The sequence below is a fragment of the Crocuta crocuta genome, unplaced genomic scaffold (assembly GCF_008692635.1).
Source record: "Crocuta crocuta isolate KB4526 unplaced genomic scaffold, BGI_CrCroc_1.0 scaffold118, whole genome shotgun sequence".
NCBI lineage: Eukaryota > Metazoa > Chordata > Mammalia > Carnivora > Hyaenidae > Crocuta > Crocuta crocuta.
The window spans coordinates 7,859,585-7,884,668 of NW_027551558.1; the positions used below are offsets into that span (position 1 = coordinate 7,859,585).

Here is a 25,084-nt window from a genome sequence, read left to right on the forward strand (position 1 = left end):
CTCCCACCCACCCCCGCCTCTCTCCCCTCACGTGCCCCTTCGGAGAAACCCCCATGGTCAGTAGAACCATCTGCAGGAGCTGAAGTTGCTCATCTTTTTCAATACACATCAGATATGTCTCTTTCCTGCATAAACATGCCATCTGTTCTTTGGTTCAGCAACACCTCCCTCAACCTCCCTCAAAGCTGCTACGTGCTGTGCGTCCCTTGCTTTCCCACAGCACTGAGTGTAAGGTCCACACTCCAGGCCTGGCACGACCAGGCTCTGCCTACCTCTCAGACCTACTCTTATCGTCCCCCTCACTCACCTAACAAATTTTGGCCTCCAAAGCTGGCCTCCAAAGCCTCAGGCCTTGATTTCTTGCTTTGAGACACCCTTCTCCTGGCTGGCTCCTTAGACTTGGAGTCTTAGCCCAGGGGGGCTCACTTGACCATCTTTTAGAAAGCAGCCCCCCCCCCCAGCACATTCACTTTCCCCATAGCACAGGCCGCACACAGAAGTGACCTTTGTAAATGTGTGTGCTCACTTGTTTATTGCCAGTTTTCTTGAGACTTTGTCCCAGCCCTACGTCCAGCCCCTAGAGCAATGCTAGCCCCACAGCTGGCATTCAGTGCACGTTTGCTAAATGGATGAACGAATGAGGACATGAACCTGTGACAGGTAAGCTGACACACTAGCACAGACTCCTGCCTTGGACAAGGACGTACTTATTAGCATGGGGACTGTGCCCCTGTGAGGACAGATCCCTCTTTGGTCACATTGCCTGTGTAGTTGTCAGCTCGTAGTTTTGGGGTCTGAGAACTCATTCACAGAGTGCTTTGTCTTCATCGTACTCATAGGTTAGAGGTCCAAATAGGATTATAGACTTCTCCACTGCCTCATGCCCACAGTGTCCCAGCCCTGGAGGAGCTGAGGGCAGGGTGTGGGGCCAGACTGGCCACAGAGAACGACAGTGCTGAGAAAGAGATGTTCACAGACCAACATTCTCTCCCTCCGTCCCTGGAGACAAGGTTGTGGGGTATTGATGAAATGCCTGGGATGAGCTAGGTGCTCATCTAGGGACGGTGGGCTGGGACCTCTTAGGATTCTGGGTACTTCCGAGAGACAGTGGGGTTTCCTTTAGGCATGTGGAAGGTAGGTACTTTTTAAACTCATGCCAGCAGGGTTGACTGTAGAGGGGACTAAGGCTGGAGAAAGAAGTCAGCTGTGGTTACCCTCAGGCCGATGTGTCCTTGCGCAAGCCGGACGCTTGTATAAATGCTTGCACACCCAATGCATTTACAGGCTTGGTGCTGTGGGACTTGGCAAGGACCAGGAACTCCCAACCTGCTGTCTTCATGCTGAGTGGGGCCACAGGGAAGGGACAGAGCCAGCACCCTCTGGTCTCAAGTCTGGGGTTTATTCCCGTGGGGATGTCTTTTGTCTTGGCAAGGGTACGGATAACCAGCCACAGCCTGCTCAGGACTTTGTGGCAGAGAGAAGTCATGCTCATACTCCAGAGGGGAGCAATACAACATCCTGTCTTGGTATCCTCTAGACAAAGCTGTACCTCTCATTCATTCTTTACATTTGAACTTAGCTCTTGAACCCCATTTTTTAGAATAACAGAAATTCTGATTTAGTCAGTCCAGGTAAACAGTCCTTGATTTAAACTTTGTCATTTACATATCTTCCTTCCTTCTTTGCTTTCCCTTCTTGGTAGGGAGCAGGCATGGATACCTTAGGTTTTTGACTGGGCAGAGGTATCTGCCCAGTGATCACCAGAGTCATTGTTGGGTCCTAAGGTAGAGGCCTCTCTACTTCCAGTGTTCATAGCCCCCTTTGCCCTTGGGCCATGAGGTCCCTTCTCCCAACCATGAGGATTTTCCTGGTACCCTGTCCCCTCTTGATTTTGTGAGGCCACTGTGAGGGTCCAGGAGAGGGGAGGTGGGGAGGCAGCAGCAGTGAGGGAGTAGGTATATGCATCCTGTGTTCCCACTTATCCTGTGTTCTGTCAGCAAGCAGATGCCGGTGGAAAATGTTAAAATAACACAGCAAACACAAACAAAAACCTTCCTACTGTATCCAGCTCATGAGCCCAGGCCAAGTCAGAAGCCAGTTTGTTCCCTGCAGAACCTCTATTCAGTGTCCAAGTCTATGCTCCATACCACCTTTGTCCTGCCTGGCCCTCCACGCTTATCTCCTTAGAGCTGCCCATGACCCAAGGTGGGATGCTCCCAGCCAGGCCTGCTTCTCAGCTTTATGCTCATTTAGTAAATAGTTTTAAAACATGACCCGTATCCTAAACAGGTTTCAACATCAGTGATATCCTGTAGTAGCAAAAGGCCTGTGACGCCTATTGAGCCTTTTGAAAATTCTTCTGTAGATTTCTTTGCACATCTTCCTCTTTTCAATTCCAGAATAGAATTGTACATCTTGGCAAGAGTTCACTTAGGTATTGTCACAGACATCCCAGTTATCCTGTGTTCTGTTAGCAAGCAGATGCCAGTGGAAAATGTTAAAATAACACAGCAAGAAACCCCAGAAACTTACTGCAAACACTCCCTGAATGTTTCTTAACATCAAGGGAAGGAGGTCAGATATCCTGAACTTTGTAAAAAGATTGACCTCAGGGTCTTCAGAGCCTGTGTGGCTCAGTGGGTTAAGCATCTGTCTTCAGCTCAGGTCATGACCTTGTGGTTTGAGCCCCGTGTCAGGCTCTGTGCTGACAGCTCAGAGCCTGGAGCCTGCTTCGGAGACTGTGTCTCCTTCTCTCTCTGCACCTCACCTGCTCACACTGTGCCTCTCTCTCTCTCTAAAAAACAAGCAAACAAACAAAAAAACTTAAAAAATTTTTACAAGAAGATTGACCTCAACACCCTCAACCTTTTGGTCATTTTCTCAGGCTTTCAAATGATTCATGGCTACTTTGATTTCCTTTCCTTACTAAGAGAGCAGCAACTGACTTTGGGTACAGTAAGGTGGAAGTTGGATTAAATTTAAATTCCAGAGACTTTTCAAAAAACACAAGGCAGTGTTTGATTGGCACACTTGTAGGGCTCCAGGAGAAAAGAAGCACCATAAGCTGCAGGGACAAGGCAAGACCTCCTGTACAAGTGGAATCGGAGATGATTCTTGGGGATTACTGGTAGAACTTCTGGAGATGTGGGGAAAGAGCAGCTGGCCAGTCACACAGGTCCAGAGTCTGGCACAGTCACTAGTCGGGTCATGGCTTGACCTGAGCAGGGGGTGGGAGAAATGATTGAAGACCAAAGAATATAAGACTTTTGACTTAGCTGAAAAGTTTGGACTTGATCCTATCAGCTATGCTTTTGGACTTTATCTTATAAATAAGCTGTGGTTTGCTCCTGACTGTGTTTGATGTGATATGAATCATCCTTTAGCAAACCAGTCTGACCTCACCTTTGGGGCACATTCCTGCAGAGAGAGAGTGAGAGAGAGAGAGACACACAGAGAGAGAGAGAGAGAGAGCACTGAGATGGGAAACTAGCTCTCAGGCAGCACAGGGTCATAGAGGGAGCACCAGCTTTTCACCTGAGCTAATAAGCTCAGCCTTGACCAAGGTATGAGCCTCTCTGAGCTCCCAGTGCTACAAGTGCAAAGAGGAAATAATCCTTCCTTGCTGGGATCAATCAAGAGTAAATGAACTAATAGGTATGGAGTTTTGTAAAGCATGGCAGACACCCCCAGCTGATTTGATCCCCTTCCCTTTGCTTCACTGTTTAGAGCAGTGTCCACTGGTTTTGTGGCTCAGCCACTAGAACCTTCAGCACCATTTACTTTGAGGGCACAGCTGCCACTGTTCTGCTGAAAGCTCAACTTGTAAGGCAAGGTCACAAACAGACCATTATGGGAGTTATTAAGAGACATCCTGTGTCAGTGCCTGCTTAGGTGCCAGCTTTAGAGACACACAGTTTCCTCTTATACAAAGGAAGGTCATAGGCTTCCTAATATTTGACATAATGATGCTGTCTTTTGTCCTCTTTATTTCTGGCAGCGAGCACAGTCTGAATCCCTGAGTGATTTGACGTGCACCCCAGAGGAAGAGGAATACGATGAGAAGTCGTTACCCCAAGTCAGCACAGAAGAGAACCCCAATTCTGCACAGCAGGATGTGGGACTGGACAGAAGCCCTGAGCCTGGGGGACCAGCCATCATGCTGCAATCTGGGGGGCCGCGGGCCAGGCGGGCGCGCCTGCAGCATTGCCCGGCACTCAGTGCCAGCGCCGAGGAGGAGAGCTTCCTTGGGGATAACCCCTCAAGCCGCCTGGCCACCCCCGAGGCCACGGAGCCCGAGTCAGGCCCAGCCCTCTGCGCAGAGTCCCTATCTCTGCCAGAGGGTTCCCCGCACCACCACCATAACCCTGACAGCGAAAACCAGAGGGAGGAGCTGTCCCTGGAAAGCACAAGTCCCCCAGCCAGGGAAACCGCTGATGAGGTGGTTTGCGCTTCTGGAGACATCGAGATTCGATTATCCCCCTCCATCCCTGATGGGGACATGACACCTCCCGAGGCTGACCCTGCCACCACCTCGGAGACAGCCCCCGGTCCAGATGAGCCAGACCAAAGTGTCCAGAAGGAGGTGGAGCTGACGCAGGAAGCGCCCAAGCCCGATGGGGAAGGGAAGGGATCTCCTGAGGCCCCCGCCCCAAGCCCCCCAGCTCCCAAGAGCTGCTTGAAGCACAAAGCCCCGGCGGTGAGCGAGAGCCCCGNACCTCGGGGGAGGACAGAGGCCCCTTTGCCATCAAGCTGCGCTCCACCTCTCTGTCCTTCAAGCACAGAGAGGCGTCCTCTGCCGAAGCGAGAGGGGTAAAGAGATACAGCGCTGAAATCCGGTTGGAAAGAGGGGGGCTGGCTTTGCTCCCCAAAGACGACAAATGCCACGTCGCGAAGGCCCCTTCCCCTCGAGGGGCACGGTCCCCGCACGAGCAGGGAAAGGGGAGGGCCCGGCCCTCGGAGCCGCTCAGCTCCAAGCCTCCCCTGCCCAGGAAGCCGCTGCTGCAGAGCCGCCCCCTGCCGCCCCCGGACTCGGGCCCCGGCGAGCTGGTCAAGGCCGCCCCGGACCCCAGACGGGAGACCCGGACGGCTGAGACGCGGTCGCCGCACAGGGCAGCTGGTAAGAGCCCGAGGCAACCGGTGGGGGAGGGGCAGGGCAGTGGGCAAGTCCGGGGTCCGCAGAGTCTGCAAGCTCTAAGGATGAAAACGTCGGAATTCCCCAGGGTACCACTAATACGGTTCATCAAGAGTTAGGAATAGAGACTGGAGAAGGGGGGAAACGGAGCAGGATTTTCTGGAAGTTCAGAGAAGTAAGGAAAATATAAAAACCGATCTTGCAGCATATTCCCTGTGAGGATATGGGCCTCTCAGGGGAATCACTCAAATGCCGCTTCCATTTCTTAGGATGGAAACTCAGTGAGTTCCAGAATCTTGGGCTATGTGTACTCTGGTAGATGGAGGTACTCCTGGCTCCTACACCACTTCTTGGTTATAAATAAAGCATCTGGCTCCTCTGTCACTTAGTATCCTTCTGACCTTCCCCCCCTCCCCCATCCCTACCTCCCACCCCACTCCTCAAGGAAGAATTTTTTCCCGTTTAATAATCAGGCTCATGTGGCCCAGCCTCATGCGGGAAGCATCCCATTTATTGGAGTCACGAGCCTTTGTAAAAGGGGAGCTGTTCCGAGTGGGCGTTAACTTCCTGTCCCAGAAAGGAGGTGGTGTGAAGATTGGGGCAGAATGTAAGAAACTTCTAAAGCAACTGCCCTTTAAAATAAGCAGAGACAAAATAGATGACCTTTCTATGCCTTTGACATTCGTCACTTTTTATTTATAGTGTTTCAGATGAAACAAGAAATCTATTGGAAATGGGTATTTGTGGCAGAGCTAAAGAATCTCTCGTTGCTGGGTTCCTTTCTTAATGGAAATCAGTGTGCCAGAAATGAAACTACACAGACCAGTCGTGTGTGCATGTGATGAGGGCCCTAAGGAGAAATTTTTCGTGGCAAATTTTACTTGAAAAAAACAAAACTTTCAGGATGTTGTTAAGCGGCTCTGGTGAGTCCAGGACTCCACTTAAGCACTGCATTGTGGACAGAGAGGAAATAGGACACAGCTGTTCTCCTGGGGACCCCACACCCTAAAAGGAAGGTGAAGTGCACACATAGGAAAAAATTAGCTCACAGAAAGCAATGTAAAGACAGTTTTCAAAGAAACTCCTATCTTTTCTGCTTTTATCCTAGGAAGTGAAAGTGTGTATGTGTGTGTATAGTGCTTTAAGTTCTTAAGGTGACAATTCCAGGGATAAGTGCCAGGAAAACCGCCTCAAAGAGCCCAGATGCAGGCCTTCCTGATCCAGGGCCCATTGGCTCAGCTGTGATTTTTTGCTGCTGCTACTGCCGCTGCATTAGGATAATCAGCCAGGGAGCTCTGGGAAACGTTCAAGCTGTAGCTGATGATCCACTCTGCAGATTTCCAACGAAGTTATTGAAGCTATTGTAGAGTGCTTCAAAAACCCATTGAAATATCAAGGGAGGAGGGGGTTTGCTTTGTGCAGATAAAACCCTGACATCAGCACCATCTACCTTCATGGCCTAGAATTGAAAATGTCTCTCAAGGGTTTGCTGACTGAATGGAACTTAAACACAGGATACTTGGGTTCATGGTCCAAGCTGGAAAAGAAGCTTCAGAGGGCAGTGCTTGACACATTAATAATTTATAACTTGCTCAGCCTAAGCTGTGAGCATTAGGCTTGTTTATTGTCAAATGCCTGGACTTGTCTATAAAGACCTTGGTTTTTTCTTTAATTTATAAAGTATGGTATTTGTTACAGCTTTACTTAAAAGTATAGTATAAAAGAATTTTCTTGTCCACTTAACATTCTCTAAGCCACAGGAGTAGCTGATCTAGATGAATTCCAAGGTGAAAGAATCTAGGTTACTTTAGGGCAAGGGTTGTGATTTTCATTTCAGTGCAGAGAGAAGAAGGGAAGAATTACCCTCATTCTGCTTGAAACCAACTCTCCCAAAGTGTTGGTATTTGAAGGGCAAGTGTTAGGCTAGGTTGTAGCTGCTGCCTGGGACCTTGGGGTCTAGGGGCTGCCTCATGCAGACTGGAGTAGAATCACAGGGGTGATCTGTGCTGTCAGATCGCATTAGTGAAAGCAGCTTCTATCTTCCCCAGACATTGGATCCCCTTGTGGCTTAGTTCATTCTTATTACTTCTACTATCATCCTCATTGCTCCCCAAATATAACCACTGGAGGCAATTAAATTCATATAAAACACACAGATAATAAAAGTTTTAATATCAGTATTATTCACTTTTCCAGAAAGACCTAATTACTGCCGTTTATTACCTTGTGGTGGCAGGCACTTTACCCAGAGCTCCCGGATGGGCTGCCACCCCTGGTTGCCTTCCAGGGCCACACACACCAGAGAGGTCACCTAGGTGTCCCAGATGGGTGCACAATTCTACCTTCAGGACTCAAGCACTTTGCCCCAGCACTCTGCTTATCCTTCCTCCTCTCATCCACATCCCCACCTTCCTTCTCTGAAGGTGTGGAAGAATCCTTCAGTGGGGGAGGCAGGGAGGATGTCCCAGTTGTAAACAGAGGAGCCCGGCTTTGCCAAGAGGGCTGGACCTCGCAGAGCCACGTTGGGGTGGTTCTGGAAGCCCAGTACTGTATGTGCTCATCAGTGCAAACAAGACCATTAACAGGAGGTGAATGGCCCAGGGTTACCAGCCTTGTTCACTTATGCAGGACATTACCCATCCTCCTGGTAAGCCAGTGGATCCCAGAGTCTAAATGACAGGTTAGTAAGCACCTTCCTGCACACAGGATTACAGTGAGGCAAAAGAGAGATTCTCGTGTGGAAAAATGGTAAAACGTAAAAAGTATATAGAAAAAAGCCACTGCTTAGGAGTTCACTTTCTAGATGTTATCCCTGTTGGCCTTTCCTTCTAGTCATTCCTCTTTCTCTGTGTGTTTGATTGTTTCGTTTGGTTGTGGTCACATGTTGGGTATTTTGGAGAATAGCTGGACAAGTTGCCGATGGCACCCAGGAGCCTCATTTGGTAATAAGCCTTAGCCTCCTGTCCAAGCTCATTCCCTCCAGACAGGGCTGGTGGTACAGTAGCACACCCAGGCCTCTGAACCTCTTTCTCTAGACTCTGTAACTCACTCATTCATGCATTCATTCTTACAACAAATACCGCATGTATTTCTGCCATACATACAGCACTGTGCTGGCCCCCAAAAGGCCATCAGGAAAAGCACGAGGACCTTGCCCTCAAGGAACTTACCAGTCTAAAGAGCCAGATGGCAGCCTGATACCACAGGGAGTGTAGATAGATGCTCTTCTTGTCTTTGGGTGTCAGAGGCATTTTGTGCAGGAAAGGAACTCAAATAGACTGTTACCTACTCTATGACAGTTACTTTAGTTGTATTCGCGTTCGTTTGAGTAGAACATAAGGGGTCTCTTTTGGTATGCTTAAGAAAATATAGTTGATCATTGAACAGTGCAGGGGTTATGAGGACTGACCCCCTGTGCAGCCAGAAAGTCCACATGTAATCCCCCAAATTTAACTACTAGTAGCCTACTGTTGACCTTTTATTGATAACACAGTTAACATATATTTTGTATGTTAGATCTTAATATAGTGAATTGTTACTAAGTAAGCTAGCTAAAAGAAGATGTCTTTAGAAAGTCATAAGGAAGAGGAAATATGTTTATAATACTGTATTTATTTTTAAAAATTCACATATAAATGGACCCTAGCTCTTCAAACCTGTGTTGTTCAAGGGCCAGTTGTGTTTATATATCTTGAATTCCTTAAAAAAAAAAAAAAAAGTCTGTTCACACCTACTTCTCTTTTTGGACTATCCTTCCCTTGATGGTCCCTTCCTGAGCAAGGGTGGTCAACATCCTGGGCCTCCATGTCTCCACCTATCCTGTTCTTCTCCAGCTGCATATATTTTCTCATCCTTGGTTGCCTCCCAGTGCACCAACCTCTCCTCGGTGCCCCCAGACAGAACACATCTCATATTCCCATCTGTTTCCTCAATTTCTCTCTTCCTTTGACTCCTTCATCCACAGCAGCCAGCCCTTAGCCATCTGTGAGCATCCCTGACTTGACATCTCAACATTCATAATTCAGTTTATCCCTACCTCCACCAACCCCGATCACTTTCTTTCTCAGTTCCCCCGTCTATCCAGATAAGCTAAAGATCTGAGTTATCAAAAATATTTTAATATGAAAAATACTGAAAAGCCTAAAAAATATACAGAAAAATCACCTTACAATCTTACTGCTTTAAAATTCTGTAAAAAGGGACTTACTTACATTTCTGACCAAGGTGGAGTAAACACACACCACCCTATCTCTCCCACTGATAAAATTTAAAAGCCTTGACAAAATGCATGAAGTGAATGTCAGAGAATTCTGAAAGGCATGTAGGAGCTGGTGAGCTGGGCAGAGAGATCAGGACTCCGAAGACCTCCCTGCCTTGCCTTCATGGCATCACCATCCTTACTGACCCCTGATCCTGTGACTCGACAGCCCTCTTCTCCTGCTCCCCGCCGCCAGCAGCACCAGTCCTCCAGGGCAGAGTTTGTTGGACGTTCCAGGCCCTACTCCATATGAGCGCCAACAGCTAGGCAGCAAGCCCCTTCATGTGGTGGCACAGCATGCAGGTTGGGGCCCTTTGGGTTCTCCCATCACTGCGCCAGGCAAGTGCCAGCAGCAAACTGGAACTTCTAGTCCTGGTGGCTGTGGCAACGGCATCTTTTAGGGCAAAGTTCTTTTAACCCTTCCAGACCTACTCAGATGAGCACCACCTCCACCCATAGCAGCATGTGGGGGTCAGAGTCCTTTGACTCTCTGGACAGCATGCCCACAGACATCTGGTAGTGAAGCCACAGCCCCTCACAGCAGCAGCAACAGTGACAGGTTGTGCTTGTGGTGGTCCCGTAGGCTCCTTTCTCTTGCCTCTCTGCCCTGTGGGGTGCTGGTCACTGGAGCACACAGCAGCACAGAGGCTAAACCCTGCTTTTCTAGCTGGAAAACTGTGGGGGTGGAAATCACAGAAGGCAGATACTTTGAGGTAGGGTCATTTCCTAGGTGCATGAGGTTGAAAGCTTGTCTCTGACATGCACCTGGATGAGACTGACTAGAATCAGTACAGCAGAACCTTTGAGAATTTTAATAGGACCGAGTGTGAACATAACACTCAAAATGTCTAGGATACAAACCAAAATTATTCAACATACCAAAGAATTAGGAAAACCTAAATAATTTTCTAAGAAAAAACACCAACCTTGAGGTGATCCAAATATTAGCATTATTAGAAAAAAATCTTTAAAGCAACAATTATACCATGCTCTAAGAAGTAAGAGTGAGCACTCTTGAAATGAGAAGATAGAAATTCTCTGCAAAGAAATAGAAGCTATTAAAATAAATATAGACATCTTTGGACAGGAAAACACAGGAACAGAAATAAGAGTCATTAGAAGAACTCATTAGGAGAATAGAGAGGACAGAAGAGTCAGTAAACTTCAAGACAGATTAATAGAAAATAGCCTGAGTACAAAAAGGGAAAAAAGCCTCAAGAACTATTGAAACAATATTAAAAAGCCTTAGCATTCATGTCATAGGAGTTCAGAAGGAGAAAAAGATTTGAACAGAATAAATATCTGGAGGAATAGTGACTAAAAACTTCCTAAATTTTTGAAAAACCTGAATTTATAAATCCAAGGAGCTCAGGTAAATTACTTTTGCACTTTTGTTTTGTTTTTAAAACTGTATTTGCATGGGTTTATTTCATCTTTTCAACAAATGATTCTGGAGCATGTGAACATCCATAAGCAAAAATATAAACCTTGACTTAAGTCTCACATCATGTATCACAATTAACTCAGAAGGGGTTCAATGAGTTAAATGTAAAGTGAGACTATAAGACTTTCAGGAACTTAGGAGAAAATCTTTGGAACATAGGACTAGACAAAGAGTTCTCAGACTTGACACCAAAGCATAGTCCATAAGAGGAAAAATTGATAAATTTGACTTTGCTGGAATTAAAAACATTTGCTCTGCCAAAGGAGCCATTAAGAGGATGAAAAAAGACAAGCTACAGAATGTGAGAAGATCTCTACAAACCACATATCCCACAAAGGACTAGTATCTAAAATATATAAAGCATTCTTAAAAGTCAACAGTACAAAGCCAAGAAATACAGTTAGAAAACAAGCGGAAGACCTGGACAGATATTTCACCAGTGGCAATATACAGATGGCAGATAAGCACGTGAAATGATGCTCAACATCATTAGCCATTAGAGAAACGCCAATTAAGACCATAATGAGGTAGCATTACATACATATTAGAATGGCTGAAACAGCTAGTATGATCACACGCTGGGGAGGAGGCAGAGCAACCTAGAGCTCTCATTCATTGCTAGCAGAAGTGCAAAATGGTGCCATCACTTTGGAAAAGTTTGGCAGCTTCTTACAAAATCAAAACTACGCTTACCTTGTAACAGCAATTCCACTTCAAAGTATTTATCATAGATAAATGAAAACTTAGGTTCACATGAAAGCCTGTACATGAATGTTTATGGCAGCATTGTTCATAATCCCCCGAAACTGAGGACACTACAAATATCCTTCAATTGGTCATTCAAACAATGGAATATTACTCAGCAATAAAAAAGAATGAACTTCTGGTACAAACCATGACATCTTAAATGCATATGTTAAGTGAAAGGAGCCAGTCTCAAGAGATTAAAAAACATATTATTCCATTTATATAACATCTGAGGCAAAAATACAGAGACAGAACAGATCTGTAGTTGTCGAGGGCTGGGGATAGAGGTAGGGTCCCTACAAAGGTATGGCATGAGAGAATTCTTTGGGGTATCGACATTGTTCCATATCCTATTTGTGACTTTTTACAAGAATCTAAGCGTGTTAAAACTCTATAGCAAAAATGAATTTTGCTCCATGTAAATTTTAAAATAATCTCTTAAATGATAAAAAAATGACAGTGGCCTCCTTTCCACCCATTCCAAACCTCTCAAATCTTATCCACAGAAGGAACTACCACCAGCTCTTTCCCATGCCAGTAGCAGTCAGAGCTACATCAGTATGAACATACAGATAGAGGTACATGAAACCCCCTTCCTTTTTTTTAATCACAAAAATGCTATACACGTTGGCTCACAATTTGATATTTTCACTCCATAGTAAGACATAGGCCTCTTTTCTGATCAGAATGAGTTACTTGACCTCATTCCTGCAGTCCTTTAAAGGGCTGCATAGTACCTGTATCATATTTTATTTAACCATTCCCCACTGAAGGGCATTCTGAGTGTGTTGAAGTTTTTTTTTCTTTGGTGCAGTAACCACTCTTGTCTACTTTATCTCTATGGAGTTCTGTTCCTTTGGTAGGATAGTTCTTTTTAATTTTTTTAAATTTCTTTTTGAGAGAGGGAGAGAGCGAGCAGGAGAGGGGCAGAGTGAGGGAGCCAGAAGATCCACAGCAGACTGTGCTAACAGCAGAGAGCCCAATACGGGGCTCAGACCCACGAACCATGAGATCATGACCTGAGCTGAAGTCAAACGCTTAATGAACTGAGTCACCCAGGCGCCCCTAGATTTTTTTTTTTTAATTCAAGTTCATTAACACATAGTATAGTCTTGGCTTCAGGAGGAGAACCCAGTGATTCATCTCTTAGACGTGACACTCAATGCTCCTGTAAGACAGATTCTTAAATGTGGACTTTCTGGCTCAAGGGCATGTACAATTTTAATAGACAGCTTCAGATTGCCCCTCCCCCACCCCTGATGAAGGTAGTACCAATTTACACCTCTCTGCACAGATGAAAAAAACAGTTTTTTTGTTTTTTGTTTTCACTCTGATGGATGAAAAATGTCGTTCTTGGTCAGCAGGTCCTGGCCATCTTAATGTGAAGTGTCCTTACCCTGCCCCCACATCACCTCTCTTCATCTTTAACCCAATGCCCCCAGCACTTCTCTGCAACTCTCTCTTCCCAGGTCTGGGTCTAACCATGGAGCTTTCCTCTTTAAAACTCTCCATGCCTTCCTAGGGAAGGCATTTAGGGCTTTGTAGATCCTGGCCAAGGTCGACATTTCATTTCAGCCTTCCTAAGTTCGCCTGCCGCTTGTTCACTTCCTTTGACATCTCCAGCCCTACCCCTGTCACTGTCTTCCCTTGGCACTCTGCACACACCCCTGCTTGCCCTGAATGCACTCTGTGGTCCTGAACTCAATCTTAAGCCCACTGAGAATATCCACATTTTTGTTTCTCTCTGTGGAGTATCCATGCCTAGGAGTCTTGTGGCCGACAGTGGGTTCCCTGCAGGACCCGCCATGGTTTGCATGACCAGGTACAAGGGCAGCGGGCTGGGTGGTAAGACTGAAGAGTATGGGTTCGGAGGTTTTACTCCAAGGTCCACCTTTCAGGGGCTGTGGGACTCTAAGCAAATGAGTTTCTTAACCGCTGAGTCTTAATTTCCTCCTCTGTAAAGTGAGGTTATTAGTAATGCACAGGGCAGCAGAAGCCTTGTAACTGTAAAATGTGATGCAGTTTCCAACAGTACAGTCATAATTTCCTAAGGATGTACCAAAATATCCTCATCTGAGCTGCACAGAACAACAGTATATGGGAATGGGATTCTCTCTGTCCCTGGTTAAACTGATGGGGAGAATCATGCATAGATATGAGAACCCAGGGAGAGCATTTGTGCAGAATATTGTGGGGAGTCCTGGACCACCCCCCACCTCCCTGAGAAAATACAGGGACCCTGAGAGGGGAGAGGAAGATGGAGGATTTGCAGAACACTTTCTTCCAGGAGCACAGCTACAGTTCTGTGAGCCCCCAGCTCAATGGGGTGGGGCCAGGGGTCCTCATTGTCCAGAGTCTACAAAGGAGCTTTCTGTGGGACTTCTGGGAGAGCTGGTCAGGTGTGCCCTGCAGCTGGGCAGTGCTGAACTAAGGCCACCCCGGTTGCCACATAACATACCTGTGCTCCCAGAGCCCTGCCTAATGGAGAGGGCAAAGGGGCACAGCAGCAGGAGCGGAGGGGGAGCTGAATCACAGCCAGAGAGGTGCAACTGCAGCTGGGCATCCCTGGCTGGGTCTCAGACACCTGCCAGCCCCAGATTGGATGGAGCCCACTGAGGCAGTGGCAGGAGCCAGTCACAGGAGAGCCCTGCCTATTTTCCCCACCTTTCCTCCTTCCCAGACCCTAAGCACTTGGGAAAGGAGCTCCCACCCCAGCTCAGGCATCCTGCATTCAGGGGAACAGGAGACTTAATACTGACTCAACCCAAAGTCTACATTTTATTCTGAAGTGACCACAGTGACTGCTAGGACCTGAGAATGACAAGGCAGATATTGAGAATCTTCTGGTTCTATCTGGGGCAGGGTGATGGACTGTAAGAGATCAGGGTCACACTGTGCTTTGCTCTGTCTAAAACCTGCCAGCCTAGCATTCAGGTTCCTGCACCCTCCTAGGGTGTGGAGGGGCAGTGCCCCCCACTGTCCATCCACCATGCTGGTGCCACTTAAGAGTGCACGGCAGCACTTTCTTCAGGGCAGCCATGAACCTCATGCAGGACTGACGTCCTCTGTGCGCTTATCCCAGGGCTCAGTATGGTGGGAGAAGAGTGGGCTTGAAGAGGGACGACAGCATCTTCATGACAGAAGTGGGTGAGTGTTCTTCATGACAGAGTGGGCAGAGGGTGCCGAAAGCCTGAGCAGTGAGACCATAGTTGAGGACTGTGTGGGCATCATTGGGGTGGCCTTGGGAGTAGATGTCCAGATACGAGGCAGGGGGCACTGGCTGATTTTAGGAGGGGAGAATTCACCAGATCCTAGAGCACTGATGGGATGGGGGAGAGGGCAATGGCAGGGAATCAGCCCAGTTCCAGAAATGGACCAGTTGGTCAGACGGATGCTCTGTGTAGCCAGAAGGCAGCATCGTGGCTCCCTCAGGCTGAAAGTTTTGAGCAGCATTGAGATCATTGTGCAATGACCCCCAGTGCTGGCCGCAAATTGTGGTCACCACCCCCTCAGGTTTAGGTTGATGAGTGCAGGGTGAGACCCAGACAATGGGAGTGTTAAAGACTCTGCAGGTGATTCTAAAGTGTGGCTAGCTTGAGAATGCCTGTTCTTGGGCATCTCTTTCTCAAACTTAGAGATGTTTGTGAATCTCGTTAAAATGAAGATTCTGATTCTAATGAGAACAGTACTGTTGGGGTATGGACCAACATTTGAGTAGCAAGGATCTAGGTCTGCGTTAACCAATATGGAACTGTTAGTCTCAAGTGTCTGTTTATGTTACTTTATTTTTTTAAGTAAACTCTCCCCCCAGCATGGGACTCAAACTCACGACCCCCAAGATCAGTCACATGCTCTACTGACTGAGCCCACCAGTATCTCCAGCACGTGACTATTTAAATGTAAACTTAAATGAGTTAAAATTAAATTTCAAACTTCTGCTCCTCAGTCACACCAGCCACATCTCAAGGTCTCAGCAGCCCCATATCTTATGGCTAGCTGACAGCACAGAGATCATTTTCATCACTGCAGAAAGTTCTGTCAGATGGCACTCTTTTGGAGGAAGTAGCATCTTTCTGACACCCTGTAAGGGTTGTGCTCTGTGCTCTTCCCAAAAATGTGCCTGCTGTCAAAGCACCATAACACTTTCACCTATGTGTGTGTCTCCCTCGCTACATCAGCTTGCTGTCAAAACACTGTAACACTTTCACGTGTGTGTGTGTGTCTCCCTCACTACATCAGCCTCCCTTAGGGTCTGCAGTGGATTTACCTACCACTTATACACACTCCATATACAGGTAAATAATGACAATAATAGTTCTTTTGCACTCACTAAGTGCTAAGACTCATGTCAAATGTTTTACATTTTAATTTCCAACAACAATCCTATTTTATAAATGGGAAAGCTGGAACTTAGGCCAAAGAACTTGCCCAAAGGAACATAGCAGGTAAACTGTGGAGGGGAGTGTGGAGCCTCGTAGACTACCTCTGCAGCCAGACTATCTTCACTGTTGTGCTGTATTGTGGTGGTTCTCAAGTGGAGTCAGCTTTGTCCCCCAGCAGACACTTGGCAGTATCTGGAGACATATTTGATTGTCGTGATTGTGGTAGGAAGGAGACACTACCAGCATCTAGTGGGCAGAGGTAAAACATACTGCAGTGCACAGGAAACCCCCCAACAACAAAGCAGCATCCAGCCCCATGTCTCAGTAGGGCCACGGTTGAGTAACTACTGTTTGCCACTCGGTGCCAGGTTATAACGGGAAGCAAACGGTATATGGGAAAGTTGTGGGGTCATACTCATTACTATGAGAGGGCGTGTGATGTGGTGAATGAAGACTAGAGGAAAGACCTGTGTTTGGCAGTGTGACCCTCGACAAGTCCTTTACTCCATGAGATTCTGTGTTTCTGTCTCTGAAATGGGGATTGAAAGGAGGGTTGTGAGGGTCATTAAGAATATGGTATTGTTCTGAAAATCAAGACTGAATAAACCTGAGCTATGAACATTTCTTGGGTGGGGAGAAGTTTCCCTACCTGATCAGGGGAGTGAAGGACGGCCCAGAGGTAATAGAGGAAGGAAAATCTAAGCCCTTGGACAAGGGCCATCCCTCAAACTAATTGCTTGTTCTCCGGTGACCACTTGAGAAAGATCTTGCAGAATTCCAGCTGCCCCTGGAGATCCACAAAGAATCCAAGGTGAGGTGTTTGTGTACATTTTGAATTATAAGAGAGTGCCATGTAATGTAATAGTTTTGCTACGTTTTCTCCATCGTCTGCTGTAGCTCAAAATTATCTTCAAATTAACAGTGCCTTTCCATCCGCATATCCTTGTAAGGTCCCTGTTATATTACCTGGCAGGTACGAGACAAAAGCTGTCTCCAGGCTCAGAGATGGACTTTGGTTACTGCCTTCTGCTTAGAGGCTGTTTTAATTGCACAGACAGTGGCAGTTGAGCAAATGGACTTTGAATCCAAGCTTGTGTTATCATGACTCTGTGCCTTTCAGCCTGCTTCTGGCTTCCTGGGTCTCCACTTTGAGATGCAGGGATCAGGCTGGGCAGCTTGGGAATGTCTGCCAGCCTTTACGTACGAAGTGCTGGGAAGTAGCATCTAAAGTTCAGCAGAGAGCCTGGCAAAGCATCGAATGCCTGGGGCGCCCCCAATAACTGTGTTTGCATGTGACCAGGTTCCCGACCTCACACATCCAAATCCAAATACAATTCACACATTCATTTTTTTGTTAATGTTTAGGTTTATTTTTTTAGTTTATTTATTTATTTTTTTAGTTTATTTATTTATTTTGAGAGAGAGAGAGAGAGAGCAGAGGAGGGGCAGAGAGAGGAAAAGAGAGAGAATCCCAAGCAGGCTCCACACTGTCAGTACAGAGCCTGACATGGGGCTTGAACTCATGAACCATGAGATCAATGACCTGAGCTAAAACCAAGAGCTGGAGACGTAACCAACTGAGCCATCCAGATGCCCCAACATGCACTGATTTTTGTTTATAAATACTTTGCTTTTTGACAGATTTTGCCTATGAGCAACAGAGTCCTAAAGCAGTTATAACTAGTGCTATAACAACAACAAGGAAAAAAAAAAAAGCAGGCAGACCCCAGGCCCTCAACTGCAGAAAAGACTCACATCAAATCCCACTGTGGAGGCCTGTACAAATCCTTGCCCTGGGACAAGGACTGACCACTGTCCCCTGGTGAATATGCTGTGACATTGGGAAACCTGACTCCATCGGCCTTTTCACCAGGACCGAATCACCTATCCAACTGTGACTTCATTATCGGTGTTGTTTGACCCAGTGTGCTCTGCCTGGGTGAGCAAGTGTGAGATGCTCCATAGAAACTGCCCACGATACCAGGATAAAGGACACAGTCTTGGCCCTCACAGGCTCTCACCACTTATGATAGAAACAAGCGACCAGGACCATTTAAAACCACAGTGGCATTTATTCCCCACTGTCACAGGCATTTAAAGATAGAGAAGCAATCTGTAGGTCTGAAGGTGGGTTTCAGGATCTGGGGTAAGGAGTAGACCCTGGCAGCGCCTCCTGACCTTGGAGTAGGGAAAAGCGGTAAGGACAGTTTGACCCCTGTGGCCAGGAAAGAGGCTCTGAGACACAGTAGTTGTCCGCCTTCAGTAGCTCTGTTTTGCCATGGGACTGTGAAGGGAGCATTTAGAGAGGCAAGTCCTCTGCCCTTGCTGATTTGTAGGGTCTTATTTAGGAGAGGAAATGGAGGAGGAAGGATTCAGGATACGCCTTCAGAGGGTGGAGGGAAGAGGGAGATTGGTTGGGTGATGGAGGACATGAGTAGAAGAGGCAAGTGGGCCAAGGCCCTCTGTGTGCTTTTGAGGGCTGAGGGGAAGTGAAGAGAAGGGGGAGCTTCTGCTGATGAGGGAGAGGGCATCCTTGGGAGAACCTCACTCCCTCTGGCAGTAGCCTTGCCTAACTGTAGTGTGGATACAGCTCCATGCTGCAGTCTTGCCTCGTTTCTGTATTTTGATAGAGAGCCGGACTTTTCTTCCTGGTTGCTATCCAAGCACCAAGTGAATGAATCCTGGTTATCTTAGAGTCATTTTTGTGGGTTGTTTTTGGGGATTTTTTTTTTTTTTTTTTTGCTTTTTACTGAAGAGCGATACATGTGCAGAGAAACACACAGATCATATGTGTGTAGGTCAGTGAATTTTCAAACACCGAACACACCAGACAAGAAACAAAATGAGACTAGTACCGCAGAGGCTTCTCCTGCCCCCTGCCAACAAGCTATGGCACTCATTCCTGGACTGTGGAACATGTGCTAGCTGTTGAAGGATCCCTTGATTCCTGATTGTCCTTGCAGGAGAGCCCATGTGCAGTGCACTGGAGAGATGTGTTAGATTAGAAACAGCCTTCCTATCTGTAGACTCAGCAGTAGCCACAGAGCCTTGTGCCTCGTGGGTACTCATCAGGTACAGTTGATTCTCATTATGTGTAGTAGTTATGTTCCATAAAGTTGCTGTGAACAGTGAACTAGTGAATACTGAACCATTGCACCTAGAAGAAAGATGGAGTAGAAGTCAGAGCTAGTGAGCCTCTGATTACAACATTTTGTCAACTGATCAGTACATGCCCTTGTTTTATGTGTGTTTCTGTTTAAAACACTGTATTGTATGTATTGTTGATTATCATCCCATTCACAGCCAACAAGACTGAAACTCACGCCTGAATGAAGTTCATTTGGCACACGTATTTTCTCTGTGACGCACCTAAGAGTCTTCTTGGTCAGGAACACCAGACAGCACTTTAGCACTAGACATGTGGGCCATTTTACAGTAAAATCACTCCAGAACCCCCCCCAAAAATGCAAAAAATGCAGTAACACCAAGTATATCTCAAAAAGCACATTTGTTCACAGTATGAGAGCAGAAACAGGAAAGAAACAGAGTCCCATCAGCTGGGACCTTGCTTGTCCAGAGACTCAAGTTTTTCACTTCTCTGCATGTGTCTGTAAATGACCATGACTGCTCACAAGAACTGGTGTGGGCATTACGAATACATTATAGCAAGTAGGCAAATTCACAAATATGGAATCCGTAAACAGTGAGGACTGACTGTATTGGTTGAATGGGAAAGGTAGGAATAGCAATTAGGTTAATCTGGAGGTGGAAATAGAACACAGCCCATCGCACATCATTCAGAATGGGAGCTTGCTCTTTGAAAAGCCCTCACTCCCCAAACGCTCACCACAGGTTTGAGACAAATGCTGACACAAGAATTAAAGGCCCAAGTTCCACTGTAAGATCACACAGTCTGACTCATGGAGAGAACCAGCAAAGACTGACTGCAGACTTTGCTAGCATGTATTGATCAGGGGCTGTCTGTGTAAGCTGAGACAGATAGTCGCTCAATAAATGCTTAATGAAAACACCAAACCCTCAGCTTTCATATAGGAAGCCTGGCATAGGAGTGCCTGGGTGGCTCTGTAGGTTGAGCATCTGACTCTTGGCTCAGATCATGATCTCACAGTTTGTGAGTTCACCCCCTGTATCGGGCCCTGTGCTGACAGTGAGGAGCTTGCTTGAAATTCTGTCTCCCTCTCCCTCTGCCTCTCTCCTGCTCATTCTCCATCTCTCCTCTCAAAAAAATATAGTAAAAACAAACAAACAAATAAATAAAACAAACATTAAAAAAAAGAGGAAGCCTGACATAAACCCTTAATTTAGGTGAGGTCTCACATGTCCCCAGAGCCCAGGACCCCACCCCCACTTCAGCAGTCCCCTTAGTGTGTGTTTATACACCTCATCGCCTCCATGTAAACCAGGGCCGCGGCAGAGGACCTGGAGGGGAGGCAGAAATGGAGGATGTTTGCTGTTATTGAAACAACCCAGGCACTGTTCTGGCTTCAGCTAATTGTGACAGATGTTAATGATCTATGCATGTTAGATCAGAAATCATAGAGCGTAAACCCAGGCTTCTCCTTCCACAAAGAATGTTTTGAAAAGCTGGGAATGAGCCATTGATACATATTTTTAAGCTATTTAAAATGACAGTGTAATGGAAAAAGATTCAAAGGAGCGTGCCAGAGTGTTAGCACAGCTCTCCTGGGTTGTTGATTTATGGGAAACTTCCTTTTCCTTCTTTACAGTTTCATCTATTTTCTGAATTTGTACCTTGTACATGTGTACTTTTATAAACAAGAAAAATGCTTTGTGAAGGGAAAGAGATTCTTAAAAATTGTGGTTCCAGAAATTTTCAAGAGGTGTAAGAATCCTGCCATCCTGCTGTGTGTTGGATTAGGGCATAGATTTGCTTTATTTTTCTCAGCCAAAGGGCAGGAAACCCTGGTAATGTACATTGTACAGCTCATTGCCTCTCACCCAGAAGACAGTCATCACGACAGCTCCCACCTTCCAGACTCAGCTGTGTCCTGCACGTTACATGGGGTGTAGACCACTGTTGGAGTCTCAGCCTCAACCCCTCAGCGGGTCATTATAGAAGTCTTTCTGAATGAAAGAAACAGTACTTCAAGGCTGAATTGTAATAGGCACCAAAAAGGAAAAACAAAAAACAACAAAAAATAAACCATCACTGACCAGCAAGTCAAAATGAAGTAAATGAGAGGCATCTGTCTCACAGAGGGCTGATTAAATATATCTCTAGAAGTAGTTAAACACTGAGGATTTTCTGAATGGTTAATTTTATGTCTTCTTGTATACAAATAGCTTGGTTAAAATGCCAAACGTGTGTCCAGAAACTGTGTGGTTTTCTTCCCCATTGTATTAGAGTTGTGTGTGAGGGAGTATTTTCAAAGTGATATATGTGGTAGGCTCCTGGGAAGACAGAAGAAAATTGGGCTGCCATCTTGGGCGATGTGTAGTTGCATCAGGACCTGCCTGTCAGCCAGCTGTCCACAGGGCATAGTGTCTACAGGGAGGAGCAGAGTGCTATTTATTCTAGAGTGTGGTTTTGGTGGGCACTGGGTTACTTGGACCAGACTCCTCCTGACACGGCACACGTGGTGGCCTTGTTCAGACCTTGCTGGCCCTCCCCAGTCCATGCAGGGCACAGCAGATGCAGAGATGGCCAGGACTGGGCCCCTGCCCCGATGGTGTGGCTCATGAGGAGACCAGGACACACAGAGCATCAAGAGTTAGTCTGCTTGGACCATCACAGATCATGTCCTCTGGAACCAAGAGTCAGTCTGGTCACCTTGGCCCAGCTAAAGGCTGGTGGACATCGCAGGGCTTGCTTCTGTTTTCTTATCATGGGAGAGGACATTGGCAAAGGGCTCACTGGTCTCCACCATGTCCTGGCTAGGATTTGACCAAAGTCTGCATCTCTTCTCAAGTGGGACTAACAACAGCAAAATAACACCAGCACCCTTTGCAGGGCACTGTGCTAAGTGCCTTCCGTGGGTTATATCTCATTACATCTTCACCATCACAAAGGAGTGTAAATAGCATGTGATCTTCAGTCTGCAGTCACATTAAAAGAGGTACACACTGCTCCTTTCCTCATTTAACACTGAAATTGAGTCACAGAGAGATTCTGGAATTTGCCCCCAAACACCTTAGCCCGAGGCCTTAATCTTAGACATGGAGGCCCCAGGGCCACATCAGTAGCTGCTCCGTTTCCTGGCCCCAGGGAGGAAGTAGTCCTCATCACCACAGCCTACTGAACCAACCACAAGAACAAACTCTCTTGGAAATGAATGCTTGAACAATAAATACACTTTTCAAACCAAACCCTTGAAGAAGGAGAGCACGTTAAGAAGAAAGAAAGAATCTGGAGAAAATCTCCCCCTTTGACAGAGTCATATCCTCAAAATAACAACACAAACATTTTTCCTGATCAAAAGTTGTCCTCATGCGAAATTAAGTTATTTAGGGCAAACGTTGTGGCTGTTAGAGCTTCCTGCATCGAAAGCATTGTATCTTCCAGAAGTTTTACTCTACATATGTTGTACAGCAGATCAAATTTGCTATCTTCCTTTCCAGGGGAGTTGTATTTGGGGGCGTCCATCTCTTTCAGACTCTCCGTAAAGGAAATCACACAGATACAGACATGAATCAGTGGTTTCCTGTGCGTGAGAAATGCTCCGTGAGAAATGCTCCTGGGCTGTTCATTGCAAACCCAGGCACACCCGACTGCTTAAAAATCTGTTGTCAAGTGGGGAGGAGAAATTGAGATGTCAGAGCCCTTTTGCCAAATCCCCAGAAGATTAAGGCTGTCTGTGTGTTGAGGCAGAAAGGAATAAACAAAGGAGTGTTTTCAACTCCTTTTATTTAATCTGCTGCCACATCTATATTAGCCTGGGATAAATGACATTTTGAACGTGTTTGATCTCAGAAGCTTTTTTATGGCCAAACCTTGACCCTGAATATTCATGCAGTAGAGGTAGCACATAGTAAGGTCTTTGGCACCTGAGACCTGCCTTATCCTACACATTACCTGTGTCTTTACTCCCCTTCCCCCCACCCCCTGTGCAGCATGGCACACACCCCATAGTCGTTACCCCTGCCGTGGCACCATGTGCAGGGGTGACGGGGGTGCAAACCAGAGTGGCCAGCTGGGCCTTCTGCCACAGAGCAGAATGGATCCTCGCCTAGCCGCTCTGCCTGGGCTCACCTGGCACAGGCACTTTCAAGCGGGCTCCGAGAGGCTCTGGGCGGAATCCCAGGTCTCTCTTAATCATGGTAGGAAGCTTAGTGGCCCTTCTCCCTCTTTCCTGTTGTCTGGAATTTCATCCACTATTCCTGTGCCCTCCATCCATGAGGCCTGTCCTGGGCTGTCCTATGAAAGGGTCTGGAGGCTGTCAGGGTCCCTCTGGCCCACTCACATTCCTGACAAGGAAGAAAGCGGCGAGGAAAGAGCACTGAATACAAGGAAAGGCCACCACTCAGGGAAAAGAAGTAGGAACCAAAGAGAAATGGTTGCTGAAAGATCTCGGCCATATGCCTGGCCCAGTACTTGGTGACACTGCCGTTGTAGGTTGCTCGATACCACGCTGGCACAGCAGGGCATGGGTGCAGCGATCTCTCTGTCCCATGAGCCTGCCTATGAATGCCTGACACAGGTGTGCACACTCACACACAAAGTACAGCTGCCCACTGAAAGGCAGAGCCGAGGCCAGTGACCTTCTCTGCTTGTGAAGAAATCTGCCAGCATGCTCTCGATGCAAGGAAAGAAGAAAAGCCACCTCTCGCCAAGTGGAACCTAGCTGTGTTGTTTCCAAGACCTCAGTTCCTGTGACCAAACTGGACAGGATAGGATTTGCCTCTGGACCAGTGAGCTATTAGCCTTGAATCTGATCCAGGAGGGCCCTCAGCCTCGGTCTGCCTTTGGAGTCCCCAGCCTTGCTGTAGGCCTCCTTTATTTTATTTTATTTTATTTTATTTTATTTTATTTTATTTATTTTATTTTATTTATTTTATTTTATTATTTTTGAGAGAGAGAGAATCCCAGGAGGGACAGGAGAGAGAGAGGGACAGAGAGAGAGAGAAGTAGGGCTCACCTGAAACGGGGCTCAAGCTCATCAATGTGGAGTTTGAACTAATGAACTGTGAGATCGTGACCTGAGCCCAAGTTGATTGTTAATGACTGAGCCACCCAGGCACCTCTGCTGCAGGCTCTGATCAGCACAGTCCCCAGGAATGCTACATAGTCCCTGTTCTGTATAACCTTTTCTAGTGAGTTTTTAAATACTCTTTTTGGCCCAACTAGGGTATAGGAATTCATCAGAGCTGCCTTGTGCCCTCGTGGTGAGAGTGACACGTGTGTCACTTCCCCACACAGACCTGAGGGATGGAGAGCCAGCCAGAGCACTGGGAGATGCTGGGCCCCCTTGGAATTTTGCAGCTGCCACTCAGCCTCTAGGTTAAAACTCAGGATGAAAAGAATCTCTCTGTGTATCCTTAGTCTTGACAGAATTATTCAGAATATTCTGTTGACTGAGGTAATGAGATTAAACCCATAGTGAAATCCCTCTCTCCAGTCAGCCTGTGCTGTGGCAAAGGCTCCGGAGCAGCACGAGTTGGGCAGAGCGGGGAGGATGGCCCCACCAGACAGCTCACTCTGGCCACAACCAAACAGAGGACACGACTGTCACTGAGTGTGAGGAAGAGATCAAAGGAGAAGTGGAAAGAAACCATTTTAAGAAAAAAGTTAAAAGTCCAGGGGCGCCTGGTTGGCTCAGTCAGTTAAGCATCTGACTTCGGCTCAGATCATGATCTCACGGTTTGTGAGTTCAAGCCACATGAGGCTCTGTGCTGTTGGCGCAGAGCCTGCTTCAGATCCTCTGTCCATCCTTGCCCACCCCCCCCTCTCTGAAAAATAAAAGTTAAAAGTCCAGAAAGACCATGAGGACTCCCTGGAAGGAGAGATTGAGATTAAGGTAAGAGAAATGCAGACTTTCTGTAAATAAACACCTTCTGCGTGCCAGGCAATCACTGGGTTCTCCAGACAAGAGATAAAACGTAAAATAACATTGTAAATGAGCTAATATTAGGACACTACATGG

General features: G+C 46.8%; 1 protein-coding gene across 1 annotated transcript in view; it reads left to right on the plus strand.

Annotated features, from left to right (window-relative positions):
• Positions 1–25,084, plus strand: part of CRACDL (CRACD like) — a 142,793-nt gene that overhangs the window by 111,229 nt on the left and 6,480 nt on the right. Inside the window, 2 exon segments of the mRNA XM_077749246.1 lie at positions 3,998–4,710; positions 4,713–5,116. Coding sequence (XP_077605372.1) covers positions 3,998–4,710; positions 4,713–5,116 — 1,117 coding nt within the window.